Raw genomic sequence first — 22,074 nt, forward strand, 5'->3', positions numbered from 1 at the left:
ACAGAGAGCAACAGTCCTACAACGATAAATCATTCAATCATAACACTTCACTCATAGTTAGAAAAACTGGTGGCAGATGGCAGCACTACACGTAACAAGCATTACAGAGAAACAAAAAAACTTCACGTCAGGTTTCACTACACGTACACGCACATTCCCGCATGTACCGATTCGTTGGGGGTTCCGCGGGGGGGGGGGGCATGTGTGGTGTAGCAGTAGTAGGTAGGGCCTCCAAAAAAATGGCTCGGGGATCCATGATGTTCTTAAGTCAGCCACCTCGTTGGGCAATTTGCCTGTTGTGGCGTTGTATTTGTATAATTTGGTCGGTGAAATCGGTGTTCGTTGTAAGCAACCAAAATAACATAGAGATGCAATACGAAATTCACGGGACAAGGAAAAACTCAGTTATATGTGAAAATTCGTAATATCCGTATTCGTTATAAGCGGGTCCGACTATATTTACGAATTTATGGGACACTCTGTATATCCCTTTTATGTTTGGAGGAGGGCAAGGTTCACTCAATCAAAATATAGGCACAAGAAAGGTCAAAGTTCTACTTTCTTCTCAGTACTGGTGTCCAAAACAGTGGCCCCTTTTTTCATTCAGGAACCATTATTTCGTTCGTATCTGATAAATTTGCAGCTTTTGATGAATCGCACCCGGAGGTTTGACGTTATGAAACGAAAAACGATTTTTTTTTATTTTAAAGCGTACCAGGGAATGCATTACCTTACTGCCGCGTCCAAAGCGCTAAACTAAACGAACCGAGCACGCGACCCAGGCTCTGTCGCACCATATCTCATAGCCTGACAAACCCGTGTAATCCGGACTCTCAATGCAGCCATGCAAACGAAGGTTCCGTCCCAAAATGTGGGTACTTTACCGCATGCCAACTCCGGTCATATATCGCCATACTGCACTATCCAATCAGTGGAGTTGGGTATGAAATGAAGGCGCCATCCATCGGTGATCGCCACAAGCTCAGTAGGTAAAGAAGTTGATTCTGATGTTCTTTAGCTGGATTCGAACCCATGGATCTTGACGGTAACCTTCATGGGGAAGACGAACACCCCACTGCACCACTCAGAGCCACTCAGACACAAAAGACTCATCTCTACCTCCCAATGTGGCTGGTCGTTCACCAAGTGATAGAATATTGTGTCCTACTCATCTGACCATTAATATGTATGTGGCCTCCTGTCTATGTGACGATTCCACCTGGTCATGCTTGTGGAATTGCTTGACCATCTGTGCTATAACAGAGTCAACAGCTCACCCTTTGCGCCAGCATTATTGATAAGAAATAACGGCCTCGACGATTTCGTTCTTTATTTTACGAACATTTGCACTTCATACTCCACTCGATGCCTATCCATGTATTTTCATGGCTTCTACACTTCCAACTAGCGTGTCATTTCGAAGTACAGATAAAAAAACTTCAAACACAAACAGTTCTACGAAACAAAAGTTCCATAACCCAGACGCAACGCTGGAAGAATTCAGTTGAATTGCTCAATGTTATACTCGTACTTCACTTGGCTCTCACACAAGAAACTGTGGTGAGCGACTCACCACAAAACGTTTCACGGAACCTTCACTGGCAAAGATAAGGCGAAGAAAGATTATGGCAAAGATAATGCACAGAATGACTAGTCTTCCTTTTATTTGTGATCATCAGAGAGGGTTTGAAATCGCTAGTAGAGCGAGCTTCACTACCCTTTAAAATGAAATGCGTTCATTATAGTTTTCCTAATCGTACTTTGTGATCACAAAGTGCGATTTCAATGAGTCACTTGTGATTTCAGTTCCAGCTAAGTAAGATTGCATCCCGTAGATTGAACTGTGCCCCCTTAACTCACCGTATTTTCATCTTTTTCCTGCCAAATTATTCAATCGCTCATTAGTGATTCTGCAAGTATACGTATCGTGTGCATTTACTCACAAAAATACACACATCATTCTCAACTCTCACCTAACCCGTTATTATATCGTCTCTTTCCAGGTGAAATTGCGAACAGGCAAAGTCGATGACGGAAGTTCATCCAACAGACATTAACCTCGGATTCGTCGCTCATCTTCGGTGCAAACGCTGATTAAAGAATCCCAAGCTGTGATTGCGGGCTTCGGCAAATACCACGAATCTGCGTGACATCACGAGAACCCGTGAATTCATTCAAGGAGAGGATAAAAGAACTGAATGTGCAGCTACAAAAGAAAACTGTGATTGCGAAAAGAAAAGCTCAAACACTAATCAATATATAACTCATGATTCATCACCTTATTATATAGTGATCTGTGATTCAGCTTTTACATATAACTCCACAACGCTCGGCTAAGTGTGTTTGTGTGTGTGTGTGATGTGCCGATGACTAACATATCATCTCGAATAACAACCTACGAGTCATTTTTTTTTCTTATGAAATAACGTCCCGAATATGTGCATATATGTATATACCGTCAACCTAAACACGCATTACACTTCATAACCACTGCTGTCCAGAAGCTAACAAACGATGTGATTATCATTAACTATAATTTGCTTCTCTTTTTTTTTTTTCATTATCAAATTAACATTAACAAACTGAGAAAAGAGCAACGAGAGAAATACGATGCATCTGCCTGGCAATAAATGAACTCTTCGGCACAAAATAGAGAGAACTGTTTATAGAGATAGAGGAAGAATATAGCGGTTGAGATTATAACCCAAGCATCTCAGAAAATCAAAGATGGCGTCGGCTTGGAGTCAGTTGGATCAGTTGCTGACATGCGCGATCTGTCTGGACCGCTATCGTAATCCGAAGCTCCTGCCATGTCAGCACACATTCTGCATGGAACCATGCCTGGACGGCTTGATAGATTACGCGAGAAGACAAATCAAGTGTCCAGAATGCAGGGCAGAGCATAGGATACCGTACAAAGGAATACAAGAGTTCCCGACGAACGTGACTCTGATGAGGTTCCTGGAATTACACAGGGACATCACGGGCGAGGAACCGGAACCTCCCCCGTCGATGATGGAACGATGCTCGGTGTGCAGCGAGAAGGCTAACCTAGAGAAGTGCGCTCACTGCGAGAAGAAGATATGCCCCGATTGCAAGGACGCCCACGTCGACATCCTGAGGAGGGAGATCAATAGAATTAACAATCAGGTCAGGAGAGGTCTACACAGGCTCTCGGATGCATTGGCGCAGACGAAAAAGAACGCCGAGAAACTGCAGGAAAACTGTGGACAGGTGAAGGACGAGATCGACGACATCGTGAGGAGGTATTCGAAAGATCTAAAGCACACTGAGGAGAAACTCAAGCGTGATCTGGAGATGTACACTGAGAGCGAAATGAAATCCATAAACAAGCTGAAGGAGGATCTAGAAGCCGAAGTCACGAACATGACCAGTAACTGCGATCTGGTCGAGCAACATATCCAAGACAGCCCCGAATGGACCGACTCCGAGCTCCTAGAATACAAGGAAATCTTCTTGAAGTCACTGGACTTCTTGCGCTCCTTTGATACGGACAATTCTGATTTCTCTCGGCGGATCAAATTCCAGCCGAGGGCTGATCCCGACGTCTTGCACCGGAACATAGCGGATTTCGGCGAGCTTAAAATCAATGCGCCCCCGTCGTGCATGCCAACAACGCAGCAGTCACTCGCTCCCCCAGCACCTCCAACCAATGCTCTCATGAGGAGCCAGAGTGACCATCGGCTAGCGGCTCAGTTCGCTAGGAGATCGACGGAGTCGCGATCGTCTTACACGGACAGATACGGCGGGCACGCGAGTGACAACGAGAGAGAATCTGGGCGACCAACCTCACCTCTGTACGGCCGCGGTCGTAGAGACACTGACAGCAGTGGTTATCGTAGGTACTCGGACAGGAATAGGGACCTCGACTACGACAGACCGAGTAGTCGGTACCTCAGAGAAGAAAACAGCGGTTACGGCTCCTCTAGGTGGCGGGACAGCGACGATTTTTCATCGCATCGTTCCTCGCGCTATAATCGGGAATACGAGGACTTCGATCCCGAACCACAACACACTGGCTCTAGAACGGTAAGATTCGCAGACGAACAACCCCAGCGGGAACGCATTTTCGACGTCGACGCTTCGAACAGAGGACCCTTGAGCGGGGTCGTCAAACTCCTAGATTCCCCTAAAGTAATGGAGAGGATACATCAGAACAAAGTGAAACAGAAGCCCAACGAGAAAGATACGGTTTCGCAATCACAGTTGCCCACGGTCGAAACCAAGCCTCGACCACTCACCCCGACGGCTCAAAGAAAACCAGCGACTCGTCAACAAAGTGAAGACGATATCGACAAGCAGAAGAAAGCCAACCAGCAAGCCGGTACATCAGCTACAACCACCACCAACAACGCGGGTGCTCAACCTGTCACAGCCACGACACGCACCGATCCCACCACTCGTTCCGGTTCTGGAACCAGAACCAGCTCGGAAACAGCTAAGGCACCCGCCAATCGCGTGCAAAGGAAGGAGTCGACTGAACTACCGCCGGCTGTGACCGACACGACGGATGAACCTGAAGAGAGCAGCACGACAGCGACCGAAGAGGAGACACCAGCTGTCCCGCAACGGAGTGAAGGAACGGAGTCGACGACCACCACCACCACTTCCGGCTCATCCAGCAACGATAGCAGGCAAGTATCGGACGACAACGAAAAAGACATCGAAAAACCATCTATCGTTGAATGTCCGAATACCATTGCTCCTCCTCCACAAACACCGTCAGTGGGGATTAGCAGTGAATGCGAGAGCCTCTGCGATACCGAAGGAAACTGCGAAGGGTCCGGAGGAGACCGCAAATCTTACGCTTCCTCCCGCCACCAGAGTGACACGAGATTCGACCGGCCGGCGACGACGAGGTTAGGGTTGGGTCGTACCAGTCCCATCACGGAAGAGTTTCTCAACTCGAAATCCACTGCGAGGCCCGTTCCTCTGTCCAGGAACCTCCCGATGAGAAGGAGCGTCGACGAGTTGAGAGGAAGTCAGGACAGGCCGAATTACAGTCGGTTTCGGGACACCTTGCTGTCGAGGACGCCCTCCGCGGGGAACCTGGCTTCGGCGCGATTCTCACCCGACATCCTGCCAGGCGGACGCAGAAGCCCGACTTCACGCTATTCCCCACTGTACCAACACCATCGAACCTTCCCAATCATTGGCCTCGAATCAAGTAATGACGACAACAACTTCTACCGTACTTCCGATACTAGCATATCTTCTACTTCTAGTTGTCATTCATGTCGGTCGAAACCGTCTTCTTCTTCCTGTAGTAGTTGTAGCTTCGACGAATTTCACGACGCTCTTTCGGATCTAGAATCTGGACCCGAAAGTGAACCAGCCAATGTGTACGTCTTTATTACAATGCGTGTGTACCTCTGCATGATGGGTGTCAGACACCAACACCAAACCTCGTTTAAACATTACAATCGTTGCGACAATTAGACCCATCCTCACGAGTCTAAAGAATATGTTAAGATAACGCGCAAGTAATGCAGAGAAAATAGGGCAAAATTAATTATCCAATCGGCAGCCAAATACAGTGTAAGCATCAATAGTGTGGAAAAAGTGGGGTGGGGGAGACGATTCGAGATGTGGCAATATCCTTTGATTGACACATTCGCATCATGAAACGGAAATTTTCGTTTTGCGACACGTGTGTGCTTTCCTGATAAATTCTTAGATTAGGGAATTATACAGGGTGTCCTGTAAGTCCCAATTCGGCCATTATCTCATCAACCGTTCGTCTTAGAGGTATGGTTCCAATTTAAAAAAATTTTCAAAATGTGTTCAAAAATCACCCTGTACCAGTTTTGAGAGTGAAAATACAGTGTATCACACGAAATAATAAATCTAAATTTTTATACGCCCCCATCTTCTAACGCGCACCTAAAAAGTTATTGCTGTGTCTTTTCTGAGCCCCCAACAGAAGAAATTTCACGTTTCGAATATTTGATGAGCTATTCAAATTTAAAATTGAAAGAAAAGTTGGGAAAGAACAGCATAAATGAAGGAAAGCATTGTCCGTCAGTTTATGATGTTCTTTCCCAACTTTTCTCTGATTTTGAATTTGAATAGCTCATCGAATATTCGAAACGTGAAATTTTTTCTGTTGGGGGGGGATCAGAAAAGACTCAGCCATAACTTTTTAGGTGCACGTTAGAAGACGGGGGCGTATAAAAATTTAGATTTATTATTTCGTGTGATACATTGTATTTTCACTCTCAAAACGGGTACAGAGTGATTTTTGAACACATTTTGAGCATTTTTTTGAATTGGAATCGTACCCCTGCGATGAACGGTTGATTAGATAAAGTCCGAATTGGGACTTACAGGAAACCCTGTACATTTACAGTGGTACTTGTTGGCTTCGTTAGTGCATATATTTACATTATATATGAGTAAAAATTTCAACGAACTATGTTCATGTTACGCAAATAATTATTGCATATGTTGCACATACGCAACATGCAATATATATATATACACATATGCCGGAATATCTTTGTATCACTAGAATATTCCGATTAATATGAAAGTTGTAGGAAAAAATAGCCCGATGTGAATGTGTTAATTCCCGAGGAGGAAAAATCCAAAACTTAAAAAGAGCCCGATGGATGCATCTATCAGTTACGCAACACCATTTTATTATTAGGCGGTACGAACCTACCGCCCACCCACAACAGAAGCGAAACAGAGGAAATTGCTCGACTGTCTCGATGGCATTTTGCCATAGGTACGGAACCACACCGAAATGAAATCTTTGGCCAGGAAGGCTCTTTCTAAAAGGCGATGTCTGATACGAGAAATGGTTGGCAAATCGTAGCATGTAGTGCTTCGGCGACGGCAATAGTATCCTACCCCAAGGTCTTCAAACTTTTCCGGGTCGTGAACACTGTCTGTATCCCCCGTTTTTATTTAGATCGTGGTGCATTAGATAGCTTACATCATGATTGAACTCAAAATCGGCACTATGTTAATCTTTGAATATAAGTGTTAGTTATAACACAAGCGATATGTTTACTCTGAAAGCCGTAAAAATCTGATACAGAAGTTTCAAAACTAGTTACAAATATTGCCGACAGGGGTGCTGTACGCTATTGTCGAAATTTTTAGTCCGAGAAATAGGCTATGAACTGTCCTTTGCAAGTAGTCGTTGCAATCACATCGCGATAGATTCAAAAATGTGCGCCTTTCGCAGCACAGAGATGGCGCAAACGATCACTACTGAACAGTACGTTACAGTTTTCGAACAGTTTGTCGCCTGGGTTGGAGGATCGACGAGACACTTCGTGGTTGAACTGAACGTGGCACTACGTATTTCAAGATGGGGCTCAACCACACCGTACCACAACGGTTTTTAGCTCTCTGGAGGAACACTTCGGAAATGATCATTGCATTCAACTGTCCCACACTTACTGGAACAGACATGGATAAGCCTTCATGCTCACCCGAGCTTACATCCCCCCCCCCCGGAACTACTTTCTGTGAGACAAATTGAAGACCAGTTTTTCTGGAGCAATCCTGTAACGCTGGGTTAGCTTCAAGATTTTATCTGTGAGTCATGTGCGTTCATTTCCGTTGTGGAACCACAGAGAGTGACTGAAAATTTCATTCTTTGTTTGCGCCCTCTCTATGCTGCGAGAAGTGCACATTTTTGAATATATTGTGATGTGATTGCAACGACTGCTTGCAGAGGATAGTTTATAGCCTATTTCTCGGACTTCGTACTGCGACTACAGCGTACAGAGCCACCTGTTGTCAATATTTGTAACTAATTTTCAAACTTCTGCATCAGATTTTCACAGCTTTCAGAATAAACATAGCACTTGTTTTATTCTTCTATCGGTAATCATTCCCGAGTAATTGCATTTTAAAATCCGGGAGTCGTTTTTGGGACACCCTGTGCATAGCAACATCATTTATGGTATCAATATGTAGACATCATACACTGAGACGAATTCCGAAACGTGGAGATCTCTATGTAGGGTATCGGTGGTGGCCCATCCTTGTCCAGATTAAGTGTTTCCAAGAGATTCATTGATCACTTCTGAATTTTGAGCATGTGGAATTTATTCATTTTCATCGTTTTTGGTTTTCTTTCATTTTTTTTTTATGCTTGAGAACAATATTTAAAGCGTTTTCTGGTGATTTCTCTTACAGGTGTCTTAGGCCGACGACTAGGAAGGTACTAAACAGCACCACCAACAGCGGTGAATCCGCCCCCGCAGCGCTGAAATCTTCCGCACCCTTCATATCATCATCGTCGCCTTTGCAGGACAAGTCAACGACAGCCACAACCCGCTTCCACCCAACCCAACTAACAAGACGTACCGACAGCAACCACGGAAAAGAAGACGCCGCTAACCCACCAGTCGCTATCCAATCGTCATTTTTCAGTCGCCAGCGAAGGCTACCGGAACCCGAACCGCGGCTGCTGGAGAACCAGGATAGTGATGATGATGACGACGACGAAGAGGATTCGGATAGCAGCAGCAGCAGTGACGAAGACGACGAGGACGAAGAGGAAGACAAATCGGGAGAGAACGATCGGGCCGATAACCGAGGTTTGACGGAAACGTCCGATGTGAATGCTCACGAACGGCAGAATGTCGAGCAGGCCGTCGTGAAAGACGACGACAGCGAGTCTGACGAAAGCTCGTCAGAGAGCAGCAGCAGCAGCAGCAGTAGCTCGGAATCGGAGAGCGAAGACGATGACAACGTCGATGAAGAGCAACAAAACAGACAAACGGCAGGGAACCCTCCCAACGGAGACACCAAAGAAGAAGATGTCATCGGTGACAAATCTGCGAGTTCTTACATGCCTTCCAGCAAAGACCACGAGGACATCGCTGAAGACTCAGACGGTATCGGAGAACTGGATATCAACTCCAAGGTGAAGAGGCCGGAGCTATCGGTGAGGAGGTACTCTGCACCGACGAGTCCGAGTGCAATGGACAGTAACAACAGGCAGAAATTCCGACGCAGGTCCGACGACATGGACACCACGGACAGCAGTAGCTCTTCGACCAACTACCAGAGTTTCAGCAACACCCCCCCGGCAATCAGCAACGGCGTCATCGAGGAAGACACCAACGGCTCTGGCAAAGAGAGCAGCCACCGCAGAGAGTCGTCTTCGAGGTTCAGCAGGCGACCCATCTTGGCGAGGAGCAAGAGCTCTCACGAGATAGGACTCGGGATCGACGTCAACGAAGACCTGGATGACGAGGTCGACCCCGAAGATCCAGAGCAACAAACATCGTACTACCCACGCACGTTGTCGGACCGGATATCGTCCGAAGACACCTGTGCTAGTAGATCCAGACCGAAGCTCGAAAGGTACACGTCTCTGGATTCATCGTCCCCTTCCAGCAACACCTCCTGGGCTAGGTACCTGAAGAACAAGTACGGAAGCAGCGCAACGTCCAAAGTAGTTCCCAGGAGCCGAAGCTCCCACTCTTTGTATCAAAGGAGCGACAGCGGCGAGGGGAGCTCCGAAGACGACGGCAGTTTGGGGAACGGCAGCGGCGTCCTGTCCGGAAGCTCGATCGGATTCGCGAACCCAAGGAGCACTTACATGCAGAAGCGGAGGATGCTGATGAAGTTCGGGTCGAGGGGCACCGAACCAGGGAACTTCACTTGGCCCAGGGGCATCGCAGTCGGACCCGACGACTCGATCGTCGTCGCTGACAGCAGCAACCACAGAGTTCAGGTGAGTTGAAACTGCGAACGAACGAAACACTAAGTACTGTTTTCTAAATTTCCTTGAACCTTCACTCGTATATCGGTGCATTTCTCATAAAGGTTTAGACCAGGGGTTCTTAACGCGTATGGGTCACGACTCAAACTTGGATCGCAGGGGCTTCCAAGATGGGTCGTGCCGATCCACTTCAGCCATGGGTCAACGACCTAAAATTGATTCGCTGTGGATTTCCTTGATGGGCCGCTTAAATTAACTAGCAGCTAGGGATTCTTGAGATGCGGATCACGACCCAAACTTGATTTGCAAAGTGCTTTCGAGATGAGTCATACCATTTACTATGGCGGGGCTGACAGGACTCCAGCCCTGGAATGACTCGCTGCTCCGTTTTGTCCTGGGGGTCAGCCAAAGGTCACAGCCCAGGGAGCCACTGCTGCTGGATATGGGGGGGGGGGGGCATGCCTCTCACAATCCTGTTATAAATGCAGTTATTGCATGAATGGTTTCACTAATTTCGAAAAACCAAACAGTCCCATGGGTCACGGAGCTGATCTTGTCACTAATTTTGGGTCGCGGCTGAAATAGGTTAAGAACCCTTGGTTTAGACATTATCCAGCACAGAGGCTTTTACAGGGAAAGCAATCATCTTCGTACGTAATTATTATAAGTATATAAAAGTCTGTGTCCACTTAGGAGTTTAGACATTTTTTTTCGAATTTCTAGAAAAATATTGAATGAATCGTTCTGAAATTTCGCTCCTATAAGTATAATATATATACGCCCCGGTATATAACACATAGGTGCATAGGGCGTATTTAATTTTTCTGGTGAACCGTTGGCCCTAGAGTCATACATCCAATTAGGAAAGTATCCAAATAACGTATAGTACTCAGATATGTCATTAATGTTGCAAGGGGTGTTGTATAGTTATTAAAAGTAAAAATGTTAACGCATTTTACACGGTCCCCTGTGCTATAACTTCCTATTAGAAAGTTTTGCCCAGTGCTGTCTCTCCTGATGCCAAAAGAAAAAAATCCACGTTTCCAAGTGCAATATTCGGTGAGATTGAAAAAAACGGAGAAAAAAATGGGGGGAAAAGCATCACACACACACACCACAGTTTTCCTGCATTTATATTTATATATATATTTTAATAATATAGGGAATTTCTTTTGTTGACATCAGGAGAGACTGGACAACAACTTTCTGAGTGGATTTTGGGGCACACTGGGACTGTATAAAAAGACATTTTTACTTTAATAACTATACAACACCCCTTTCAACATGAATGACATATCTGAGTACTACACGTTATTTGGATACTTTTTCTAATTGAAAGTATGACTAGAATCAACGGTTCGACAGTAAAATTCCATAGGCCCTGTTACCTATGCATCCTGTGTGTTATATATCCTCGGGGCCACAACTAAGGGGGAGCAGGCGGGTCTCGTGCCCAGGGTGCAGGATCCGAGAGGGGCGCAAATTTCATTCAGAAACCTCTCCTTCAACATTACGGGGGGGGGGGGGTGTCAAAATGTGCGCTTGCCCCGGGTGACCAAGCATCTAGTTGCGGCCCTGTATATCCTATGTTGATGTTCACCAGTTCCAGTGAGAATTTAGTCACGCTTGAATTTTGGGGAACCTACAAAAAATTGAGGAAAAAATGTTTTTAATCCACCCTGCATCAGAAAAATCAGAAAATGATTTGTAATTATCGAAATAAATAATGTGCTAACTTTGTGCAATATTTCTGTGTATTTTCGAGAGAATTCACGCGAACATAAATGTTTTCTACAAAAATTCCAATTTTCATCTCGTTTTTTTTCTTATAACATGCGAAGTTTTCAACCAATTTTTACGAAATTTGCAGAAGAAATGACGCTATGCGTGTGACATACCGTGTGAAAATTTTAAATGTGAAAAATAATCACTCAATGAGTATTTTTAGTAAATTATTATTAATTGCGCATCTGAACAATAAATATATATATATATATATATATATATATATATATATATATATATATATATATATATATATATATATATATATATGTAGGCCTATATATACAGTCGAATCCCGTTATAACGAACTGCAAGAGACCGGAGAAATCACTTCGTAATAACGAAATTTCGTTATAAAAGAATTCCAGGTTTTTGCATTGTTTTTATGCAAACTTATCTGGGGGATTAGAAAAGTGTTCGTTAAAACGAGATTTTCGCTATAACTATATTCATTAAAACAGGATTCGACTGTATATATAAATATTATTTTTCTATTATACTTGTATGGAAATTCCAGCTGAATGTGTCGTGAAAATTCAAAAAGATATAGGCGATATTGTCAGCTGTAAATTCGAAACTAAATAACAAGTTTTCCAGAGAAATCGGTACACGATCTTTTGGGAATTTTTATGGAAATATTTGTGTGAACATACTTGCTATTCTCTGAAAATGTGCAAAACTATTGCACGAAGTTAGTACAATATTTTGTTAAAGTTACAAATTCATTTGTGTTTTTTTTTCTGATTCAGGGTTGATCAGAAAAATATTTTTCTTTATTTAATTTTTTTTGTCGGTCCCCTATAAATGCACTCGTGACTAAATTCTCACTGGGAATGGTGAATACTAACAAAAGACACATATACCGGGGAATATATATTATTCATATGGGGGTGAAATTCCAGATGCGATTCATTCAGTATTTTTCTAGAGGATGACTGTGATTAGCTGATCCACTGTGATTCGAAATTTTATATTCATTATTGACAATCATTGGATTTCGATTATTGACAATCATTGCATTTCGATTACTGACAATCATTGGATTTCGATTATTGACAATCATTGGATTAACTGACGATTACTAGATTCTTTATGAGAATGCCGTCATACTAAGCCATCATCGTATAATCTTGTTTATGATTTTGATTGCCTATCGCGTTTGTTGTTTCGATTTTAGCTATCTGTTAAATGATCTGAGATTGACGATCGTTTTTATATATATTTTATTTCTGTTGCCATTGTCCGAGGCGACAATAGTTTGTTGTTTATAATAAAACTTTCCGGATACACCCATCCTTCGGGAACGCTTCAATATCTCTCTGAGATGGGAAGCAGGGTGTGTTCGGTCTTCAAAAGTCAAAGTATTTTTTTAGAAGTTCGAGAAAAAAAATGTCTGAACTCTTAAACGGACACAGACTTTGTTTATATAGTGTATTAAGTAGGGAAGTGGGGGGGGGGGGGGTAAGACATCCTAAATCAGTTATGCTCAGCCTTTATGTGTCGAGAGGCATGCGTGTTATTTTTCGTGAAAGCAACGGCGGGCACAAAATTCCAAATTTACTGTCCAAAATATTAATGTCAAAAATTGATTGACTGCAAGATATGTAGTTTTACTATTGTCGCAAAACAAGTTAATTAGTTGTTCCCAGGCGTTGAGAAAATATCTGACGGCGACCAGATGGCGTCCACGTCACCAGGTTGAGGACTGCTACTCCAAAGTATATATAACAACGATATTTTCAAAAAATAATAATAATGATAATTTTAAAAAAAATTCAATCAATCGGTCGTCAAAGACATTTGGTAATGCAGTAGCATTGTGAATTTGGCATCGCGGTAATTATTTAGCAACGATGGTTAGTTCTTAAAATTCACGCTATGAATGTTTTCATCAACCTCGTAGCCACATCAAAGCTATCTTATCTTAGAAGTGCCATTGGTGTTGAAATGCATTAGGACTTTTTATTTTTCGTGTAGTTGCCTTATTCGCTGGTATCTTCTTAATATCTTATCTTATGTGACCACGTGGTTCTATGACTTCCCTGAAATGAGTATTATTCAAATGACAAATTAATAAACTGAGCATGATGCTATTCAGTTGAACCCTGATTCGGAAATTTTTTTATCACCATCTAGTTCTATGCAAATCTTAAATAACTGCATTTTTATAAAACTAAACGCACACAGCGTGCTTAAAACTCATTTTTTTTCTTCGTGCTATTGCGTGCTTATTTATACCTATGCATACTCTGAAGTGCCACTGAATCAAGGGATACAAACCTAGTAACGATTACAGTCCCTTCTATCCTTTAATAGCGGAAATATGTGTGTGTCGTCAGTAGTATTTTTTGCCAAACAAAATCAGCTGCAGCTGCTCATAATTCAGGTTGTCAAGAAAAAAAACAATTCAAGCCATTATTGTGCCACTATAGCTTCGCACACTTCCACCCAGACATGCTGGATCCATGGCTTCATGGGACTGGCGCAATATTCTCAGCCTATCTTTGACATGGTGTAGTTGGAAATGGGACATCAGTCCATGTTAATTCAGTCCAGTCGACCCATACGTCTTTTTTTTTTGGTCCACGAAAGATTGTTAAGTATCGTGATGATGCGCATTAAGGCCGCTACACACTACTCTGACGTCTGACGTTACGTGAAAACAGAGTAAAGTCAGAGTAGTGAGTAGCGGCCTTTAAGCGATGGTATTACCTTGGGGCGTATACAATATTGACCTTTGGAGGGAGCACACTCACAAGAAATTTCTTAAAGAGAATTTCTCTCTCGAGTTACCTAACCTTCAAAAATTATTGACACTATTGATTGAAATTACTGATATCAATAGAAATTGAATAAGAAAGCACGGAAAGGTATTTTCTTTCAATACATTTTAATTTTTTTTTAAATACATAGTAGAACTTTTTTAATTTTGATCGTCTTGAGAGAAGGAACGAACCCCATGTCCATTCCATTCTTTCGTTCGCTTCTGGTACTATCGGGGTTGTGGGTTCCGAGTGTATGACCGTTCGGCTGAACTCCTCATTCTGCTGGGTCAAAGTCAGTGGTTCTCAACCAGTGCTCCGTGGAGCCCTAGGGCTCTATGTATTTTTCCCGAGGGGCCACTCGAGGAAAATAAAATATATCAGTAAATTTGATAAATAAGCAAAAAAAAAAAAAAAGAAGAAGAAGAAACCTGCGGTTCTCCGCCATAGAAATTATAAACTAAAAAGGGTTCCGCGAGTCAAAAAAGGTTGAGAAACACTAATCAAAGTTGATCAAAGGCATTGCTAGCGACGCACGACACGGCTGAGCCGCCGCTGACCTTGATAACTCAAAGCTCTATCCTTTTTCCACTGTATGTGCATTCTCTCCATACTCTTGGCGCTGTCGAAAGCGTAAAGCACAGGTCTATCAACGAGATATCGAATGGCTCACGCATGCGTCGGGTACCTATTATTTGGACACGATCGAAGGAATATACAAATATTACGAGCTTCAACCGAGGTAAAAAAAAAAGTAGTTGGAAATAACTATTAATACTACAACCACATTATTGGCTTTATCTTCACGACAGCATTGACACCCCCTCCCCCATGAGCAGCCAATAGTAAGACTTGCATACCGTTACCTATTACAGAAATTCCGTGGCACTTCAGCGCATTTTCTAGCTCTTTTTTCACTTTTTTTTTTTTTTTTGCTGAATTTTATTACATTTCTTTTTATCCTATACATCCTATTTTGCTATACATAATGTGTGTGTGTGTATGTGAATGTTGCTGCAGCAAAACTAAAACTGTGGTGAGCCGTCATTTTTATATATTCGCCCTTTTTCTCTTTCTCTCTGCCTTTTTCCCCAGCTATCGCTTATCTTTCCTTTTGCCAAAATATTCAAAAATTATCTAAAGCTTATTGCTATCTACAGCTATAAGGCAGTCTGTGCATTGACCCTTCTTAGCTTAGCAAACGAGTGATCACTGTAAAATGGGGTAGAATTCCAGTGATTCCGAGGGAGGGGGGGTGAGTATTGCATGCAGAATTTGCATGTGAATTCCATTTTAGTGCCCCTCCATAGATCCTGGAACGAGGCCCCCATACCAGGATTTTTTCGCGAGCCCATTTAATTAAATGTATAGCGTAAGGTGCCCCCCCCCCCCCTCGTTAGCCTCTCTGATATGGAGGACACCCCATTTTGGTTGTTCACTATGTGTGAAAATAAAATTCGCTAATTATCCATATATACACACACATTAATTAGATTATTGCTATTTGCTGTCATTTTGTTGATAGTGGATTTTCTTTGAGTCTATTGGCGATTCTGATTCATGTGTGTATGATAGCAAACGTCTCTAACGTAGGGCCAAGCAAGGTTCCCGCCCTCATCTCAAGACTTTAACAGGCTTCCTAAAGTGGTTTTTAAAAAAAAATTAGAACAAAAGTTAAGGTTAGTCCCCAGAGAGCCCTGTCAAGTCTTTCCCCCTTGTAGGAGGGGGGGGCTGAATAACACTCTTAAGCTTCGTACTTCAATGAGATCGATGAGTTCATGCTTGACATAAAGGCTGTCCTAAAACACTATGCCAAAAGGAGAGGGGGAATGTCAGTTCTCGTCTAAACAAGCGATTTTCGCGATGGAATCTACGGTCGCAAATGACCTTTATTTTCAGCTCGTGTTGGACCGGAATTTAATCCAATACTGCCAAAGAAAGAAGGAAACGAAAGTAACACTGATGAGAAAGGGACATTTTTCCCTCATACATATAATACCATTGGAGAGGGGAAAAATACAACGCGCGCGTGCGCGATATTTTTTCTCGTCCTGTTCGTCTGAGAAGAATAGCCCCCCCCCCCTTCACACCGGATATGAAATTTTCCTGTTTTTTTCGTCACGATGGGAGTAAGTTGGCTATATTTTGGCGACGACTTCTGAAGTGCGGTAATGCACGTATTCGACGAATAAGTGGGTTGCGATCCTGGGCTTTATAGCAAAAAATTGTTTGCCCTTGACATCGCTTCTCTCATTCTAGGGGGATGGAATTCTGGGACACACCCCCATAAATACGATAATCATTCATTATAGAAAGAGGTAGTTAAATGTTTAACCATTTTATTTCCTCTCTGGGTGTATACAAATTTCGAGCCTAGTGAACAACCAATCGGAAAGATTAAAGAGACGAAGAAGCCGCAAAATGAGATTTTTTTTTTTAAACTTTGGCCGCCACAGTTTTACGTGTTGTTGTTTGCAGGTGTTTGATTCGCTGGGCGTATTCTTATGCGAGTTTGGATCGTACGGCAGCTGCGAGGGCCAGTTCGACTGCCTGTCCGGGGTGGCCGTGAACAGGATTGGCCAGTACATCGTCTCGGACCGCTACAACCAGCGAATTCAGCTGTTCGATCCATCGGGACGTTTCCTCAGAGCCTTTGGATCGGAAGGCCGCACCGATGGTCGGTTCAACTACCCGTGGGGAATTACAACAGACAGCCTGGGATTCATCTATGTCTGTGATAAGGAAAACCACCGAATACAGGTAGGTAAAGATGAAAAATAAATAATCTCTATTATATTCTGAAGTTACTTTGATATACAGGGTGCGTAGCTAAGTCCCTTTTGCGACACTTTACTGGCGAACCGTTGATCCCAGACGCATGCTTCCAATTAAGAAAAATTATCGTAATAATGCGTATATAGACCTCAGATACGTCTTTCATATTGCAAGGGGTTGTATAGTTATGAAAATGAAAAAAAAAATTAACTTTCTATTTTGTGCTGGATATTATTTATCGTGGGGGAAGGGAGGGGGAATTCACGACAATAGATAAAAGGTTTTATTCCATACTATTCCATACATTTACAACTTTGTTAGAAAGAAAACTCCCGGAGACACAACAACCTACAATCGTCCCTAACCAAGTGAAAATGACGTCCCCGAATTGAAGCATTTCAATAACGGCCTTCCAATATTTCATGGTCAGTAGTTCCAATAGTTCAAAGATCAAATATCAGTGCAGACTCAAACTACAGTATATCGAAAGCAAAGTGTGAAAAATAGATCGCAGCTCTAAACATCCACGTGCAACACTGGATACGCTCTCAGACTGTTAGGCCGGGATTACACTATAAAAGTTTTAGAAAAGTTCGTTTATAAAACTTGAAAAATGCAACCAATAGGCGAATCAGTTAAGTTCGCTCGAATGTAACAGATGTGTTCATTGGTTACATTTTTCAAGTTTTATAAAAGAATTTTTATCAAAGTTTTATAGTGCAATACCAGCCTAAGGCCGGGATTACACTATAAAAGTTCGATAAAAGTCCTTTTATAAAATTTGAAAAATGCAGCCAATAAGGTCATCGGTTGTAATTTCTAGAATGTGACCAATAACTTTATTGGTTGGACTTCTCAAGTTTTATAAAAAGACTTTTATCAAAATTTTATAGTGTAATCCTGGCCTTAGACACATATTCACACTTTCGGCACAACCTGATTCGGGATTGGGTTGTAAATTGATTGCTTGTGGCGATAGAGACCGAAGTTGTGCTCGGTTTGAAAGAAACACACAAATGAAGTGCATATGAGTTACTTACCCCGACCCGGCGAATGTGATTCGCCATACGGGGGTTCCCCGAAGGGAGCATTTATTTTCTCAATCAAAAAAAAAAAAAAAAAATTACATGTTAAAAATATATACATTCTATATCACCGGAGCACCATTGGTCCGAGGTTAACAATTCACCTTACAAAACTCGGGCTACACCATTAACAACCCGCGAGCAGGAATTTGGTGTTCCCGATTACCACTTTTCAATCTATTTTCTTTCTCTCGGGAACATTTCACTCTGTTCCTAAGTACCTTTGCACTGCCAAGTCCATTATACCAGAAAGAAGGGTTCTTGTTTTTTGGTTTTTAATCAATGCCGTAATTGGAATGTTAGTGCTTGTGAAGTTTATCTTCTTTCTCTGGCTTTCCCAATACTCGCATTGATATATAAGATGTTGGGTGGTGCCACTATCTTTGTTGCAGAAAATGCACATCGGGGACTTTCCAAAAAGAAGTGCATATATAGTGCATATGAAGTGCATATATAGTGCATATGAAGTGCATATATAGTGCATATGAAGTGCATATATAGTGCATATGAAGTGCATATATAGTGCATATGAAGTGCATATATAGTGCATATGAAGTGCATATATAGTGCATATGAAGTGCATATATAGTGCATATGAAGTGCATATATAGTGCATATGAAGTGCATATATACTGCATAAATAGTGCATGTATAGTGCATATATAGTGCATGTATAGTGCATATATAGTGCATATGAAGTGCATAAATATCGAAGGCACTATATAGGTTGTCCCAAATTGTTTGTCTACAGCACCATCTCTGCAACTGTTGACTTTAGAAATATACTTTCAATTACAAAAAGTTTTCAAATGATATGCGGTTTTTTAAAAATGGCGTCATTTGGTTTGAGGGGTCGCGCGTGCGCGCGTGCGTAAGCATAAAAAAAAACTAACTTTTTATTTAGTCACCCTAACCTAAAAAATCCTGTAAAAAAGTGGCTGCCCTGTCTCCCCTGAGACCAGCAAAAAAATTCCACGTCTCTAAGGGCAATATTCGCCTAGATACAGTATTTGAATTCAAAACAAAGAAAATCTGAGAAGAACCGCATAAACTAACGGGGGCGAGCTCATTGTGCTGTTCTTTCCCTTCCATTCAGTTCTTTCCCTTCCATTGAATTCTAGTTATCTCTGCGAATATTGCACTTAGAAACGTGGAATTTTCTAGGCATTCGTGGAATTTTTGTTGGCCTAAAGTAAGACGGGCAACAACTTTCTAACTGGGATTTTGAGAACAGGGTGTTCGTATAAATTTTTTTTATTTCAATATTTATATAACCCTTGAAACATGAATCACGCATCCGAGTTTTAAACGTTATTTGGATAATTTTTCTAACTGGAAGTATGTCCCTAGGATAGAGGTTTAAACCTTTTTCCAGTCGCGAGCACTGCCTGTACCCATCATCATTGTTGATGCACCCTTTCGGCAAGCTTAACATACGAATGCTTGAAATGACGATGATTCCAATCTTTAAATGTGTTTCCTTCAAAGTGTTTAATTGGATCAAGTGCTCGCGAGCGCGAAATCGGACTCGAGCATCGAGCACTCTAGGTAGCACTCTTCAGGGATCACCGTGGTGCTCACCAGCAACGGGTTGAAGATGCCTGCTCTAGGATCAACGGTTCACCAATAAATTGCGGAGTGTGCTGTTAGCTATGCATCCTGTATACATACTGTTTTGTTGATATAGAAGGCATGTTCAAATGGACGACGGCAAAGTAGACATTTTGCACTAGGCAAGAAAGTTGCAAACCCTACGTTTCTTGACCCACTATTGCTTAGCAGCGCTTGCGACCAGTGGGGGGGGGGGGGGGGCCCTTATTGGACATAATCGAATTTCGAAGTAGAAATTATCAAGTAATTCGATAATTGTGCATCGAGGGCAACGTAAGTATTTTAGACGTGTGGGTGCCCGACTCTTTAGCCTTGCTTTTCGCAGGAAATATTTATTTCGGAATTCGTTTTGGATGTTCACTGCCCAAGGCTTGTCCTCGGACCCATTGTACATTTGACTCCGCTGCCACTAAATGCATTAATCCGACATTGCGAGGCATTCCCCCCCCCCCCATGCAGACCTAGTTTTGAAGACATGACACTACAACCCCAGCAAGATGTAAGCAAGCAGGAAGAGTATCCATCGACTGTAGGCCCAGTGGAGTCTCTCGATAACGGGCACCCCCTCGGGATAAAAAATTTTAATTACTAATGGGGAGTATAAAAATGGGTAGAAAAATACATTAAAGCCGTTGGCTGCGAGCATAGACGAAGATAGAACTTGAAAGTCTGGAGGGGGGCACAATGATGATTGCTGGGGGGGGGGGGGGAATGATGATGTCAGCTCATATACATACGCATACCTTAAATTATTCGGCTCCGCCTTTGACGCTGATCTCCATCCATGGCTGCGGGGGTCGCTTCGAGAGAGGGTGTCATTATTGATTATTTTCCTCTGATGTCTCGCAGCTAGATACATGTTCTAACCACTTGAGCAAAGCAGGGGTCACCAGGCGGATGATGTGAGCATCCTCACATTCTCCGGCATGAGCCTGCTCATGTAATCGAGTACCATCACATGTACGAATGATGGGTTGGGTATCCTAGCCGATTTGCGCGTAGTAGCAGCCTTGATACATTGCCGTGAGTCAGAAAGAGTGAATAGTGGAAGTGAAAGATGTGAGGTGAATATGCGTCCCGTTTTTAATGGGGCATTGAACCGTTCTTTTCCACCGTATCTTGGAGAGTATCTAGCTCTTGGAAGGGGTGGGATATGTGCCTGCTCAGGAGCATTGCTGTGATATGTATCGGCCGTAGTCATGCAACACCACCTACAGAACAAGGCCTCCGCACGAAGCTCGTAACGTCACTGAAGAAGGCCATTTCACCTATTGCCATTGGATATGCTGCAAAAAAAGGTAAAGATATTGCATGCGTCGGCCTGCTACTGTATATCCAATGGCAATAGGTGAAATGACCATCTTCAGTGACGTCACGACCTTCGTGCGGAGGCCTTGTTCTATGTGGTGTTGAGTCATGGCCCCCACCAGTGCAGTCCATCTTAACGCATGGTTCCAGGGGCCTCAGGAAAACGAGAAGTAGTTGAATTTTTCGAGAATTTTCCAGGTAGGGCCTCAGGAAAATCACTCGGCCCGGGGACCCATGATGCCCTTAAGACGGCCCTAGCCCCCCCCCCCCCCAAGTGTAGAGCTGAAGGGGCTCCAGTCTTGGGACCCGTGGCAGTCACCGCCATTTTTTAATTTTTTCATACTCTAAATTCACTATAGAAGCTGGCTTAGGGGGTCCGCCAAGCATCCCAGCCTAGGGGCCTTGCTCTAGGATATGGGAACTGTAGCCGTGGTTCCCCCCCCCCCCATACTTATAAAATGAAAGGAGGTCGATACCATCTCAACACAGAGCCTTGTCTGCCTAAATTCAACAGTAAATCTGAGTTTTATCTTTCCTAATCTCATTGTGTTTTTCATTCGGCCAATCAACGCAGGTGTTCCAGTCCGACGGCACTTTCGTAGGCAAGTTCGGCAGTATGGGATCTAGGCCAGGCCAGCTGGAGCATCCCCACTACGTAGCGGTCAGTAACACCAACAGGGTTGTCGTCAGCGACTCCAATAACCACAGAATCCAGATCTTCGACGTCAACGGGAGGACTCTCTCTACGTTCGGATCCGAGGGATCCGCCGAGGGACAGTTCAAGTTCCCCCGAGGCGTCGCCGTCGACGACCAAGGGTACATCGTGGTCGGCGACAGCGGCAACAACCGGATCCAGGTGTTCCAGCCAGACGGGACTTTCCTCAAGAGCTTCGGATGCTGGGGATCCGCAGACGGCGAGTTCAAGGGATTGGAGGGCGTGGCGGTCACTTCGTCCGGAAGGATCCTCGTCTGCGACAGGGAGAACCACAGGGTCCAAGTATTCTGAAATCGAAAAGTAAGTTATTAAATAATT

At 43.3% G+C, this 22,074-nt stretch overlaps 1 protein-coding gene across 5 annotated transcripts in view; it reads left to right on the forward strand.

The window, feature by feature from the left end:
* tn (tripartite motif containing protein thin) overlaps positions 1–22,074 on the forward strand; it is a 38,369-nt gene that overhangs the window by 12,842 nt on the left and 3,453 nt on the right. For 4 of the 5 annotated variants that reach the window (XM_089240628.1, XM_089240625.1, XM_089240627.1 and 1 more), the window contains exons 2-5: positions 2,004–4,655; positions 8,179–9,727; positions 16,741–17,022; positions 21,616–22,056. In XM_089240628.1, the coding sequence (XP_089096754.1) occupies positions 2,728–4,655; positions 8,179–9,727; positions 16,741–17,022; positions 21,616–22,047 (4,191 nt within the window). In that variant the 5' untranslated portion in view covers positions 2,004–2,727 and the 3' untranslated portion in view covers positions 22,048–22,056. Of the gene's footprint in view, positions 1–2,003; positions 4,656–8,178; positions 9,728–16,740; positions 17,023–21,615; positions 22,057–22,074 lie in introns of those variants that run through there. The other variant, XM_089240629.1, reaches the window with a different exon arrangement.

This window comes from Pholcus phalangioides, unplaced genomic scaffold (genome assembly GCF_987345545.1).
Source record: "Pholcus phalangioides strain wild (caught in Gottingen) unplaced genomic scaffold, Ppha-v1.0 ptg000013l_1, whole genome shotgun sequence".
In the NCBI taxonomy this organism is placed as follows: Eukaryota; Metazoa; Arthropoda; class Arachnida; order Araneae; family Pholcidae; genus Pholcus; species Pholcus phalangioides.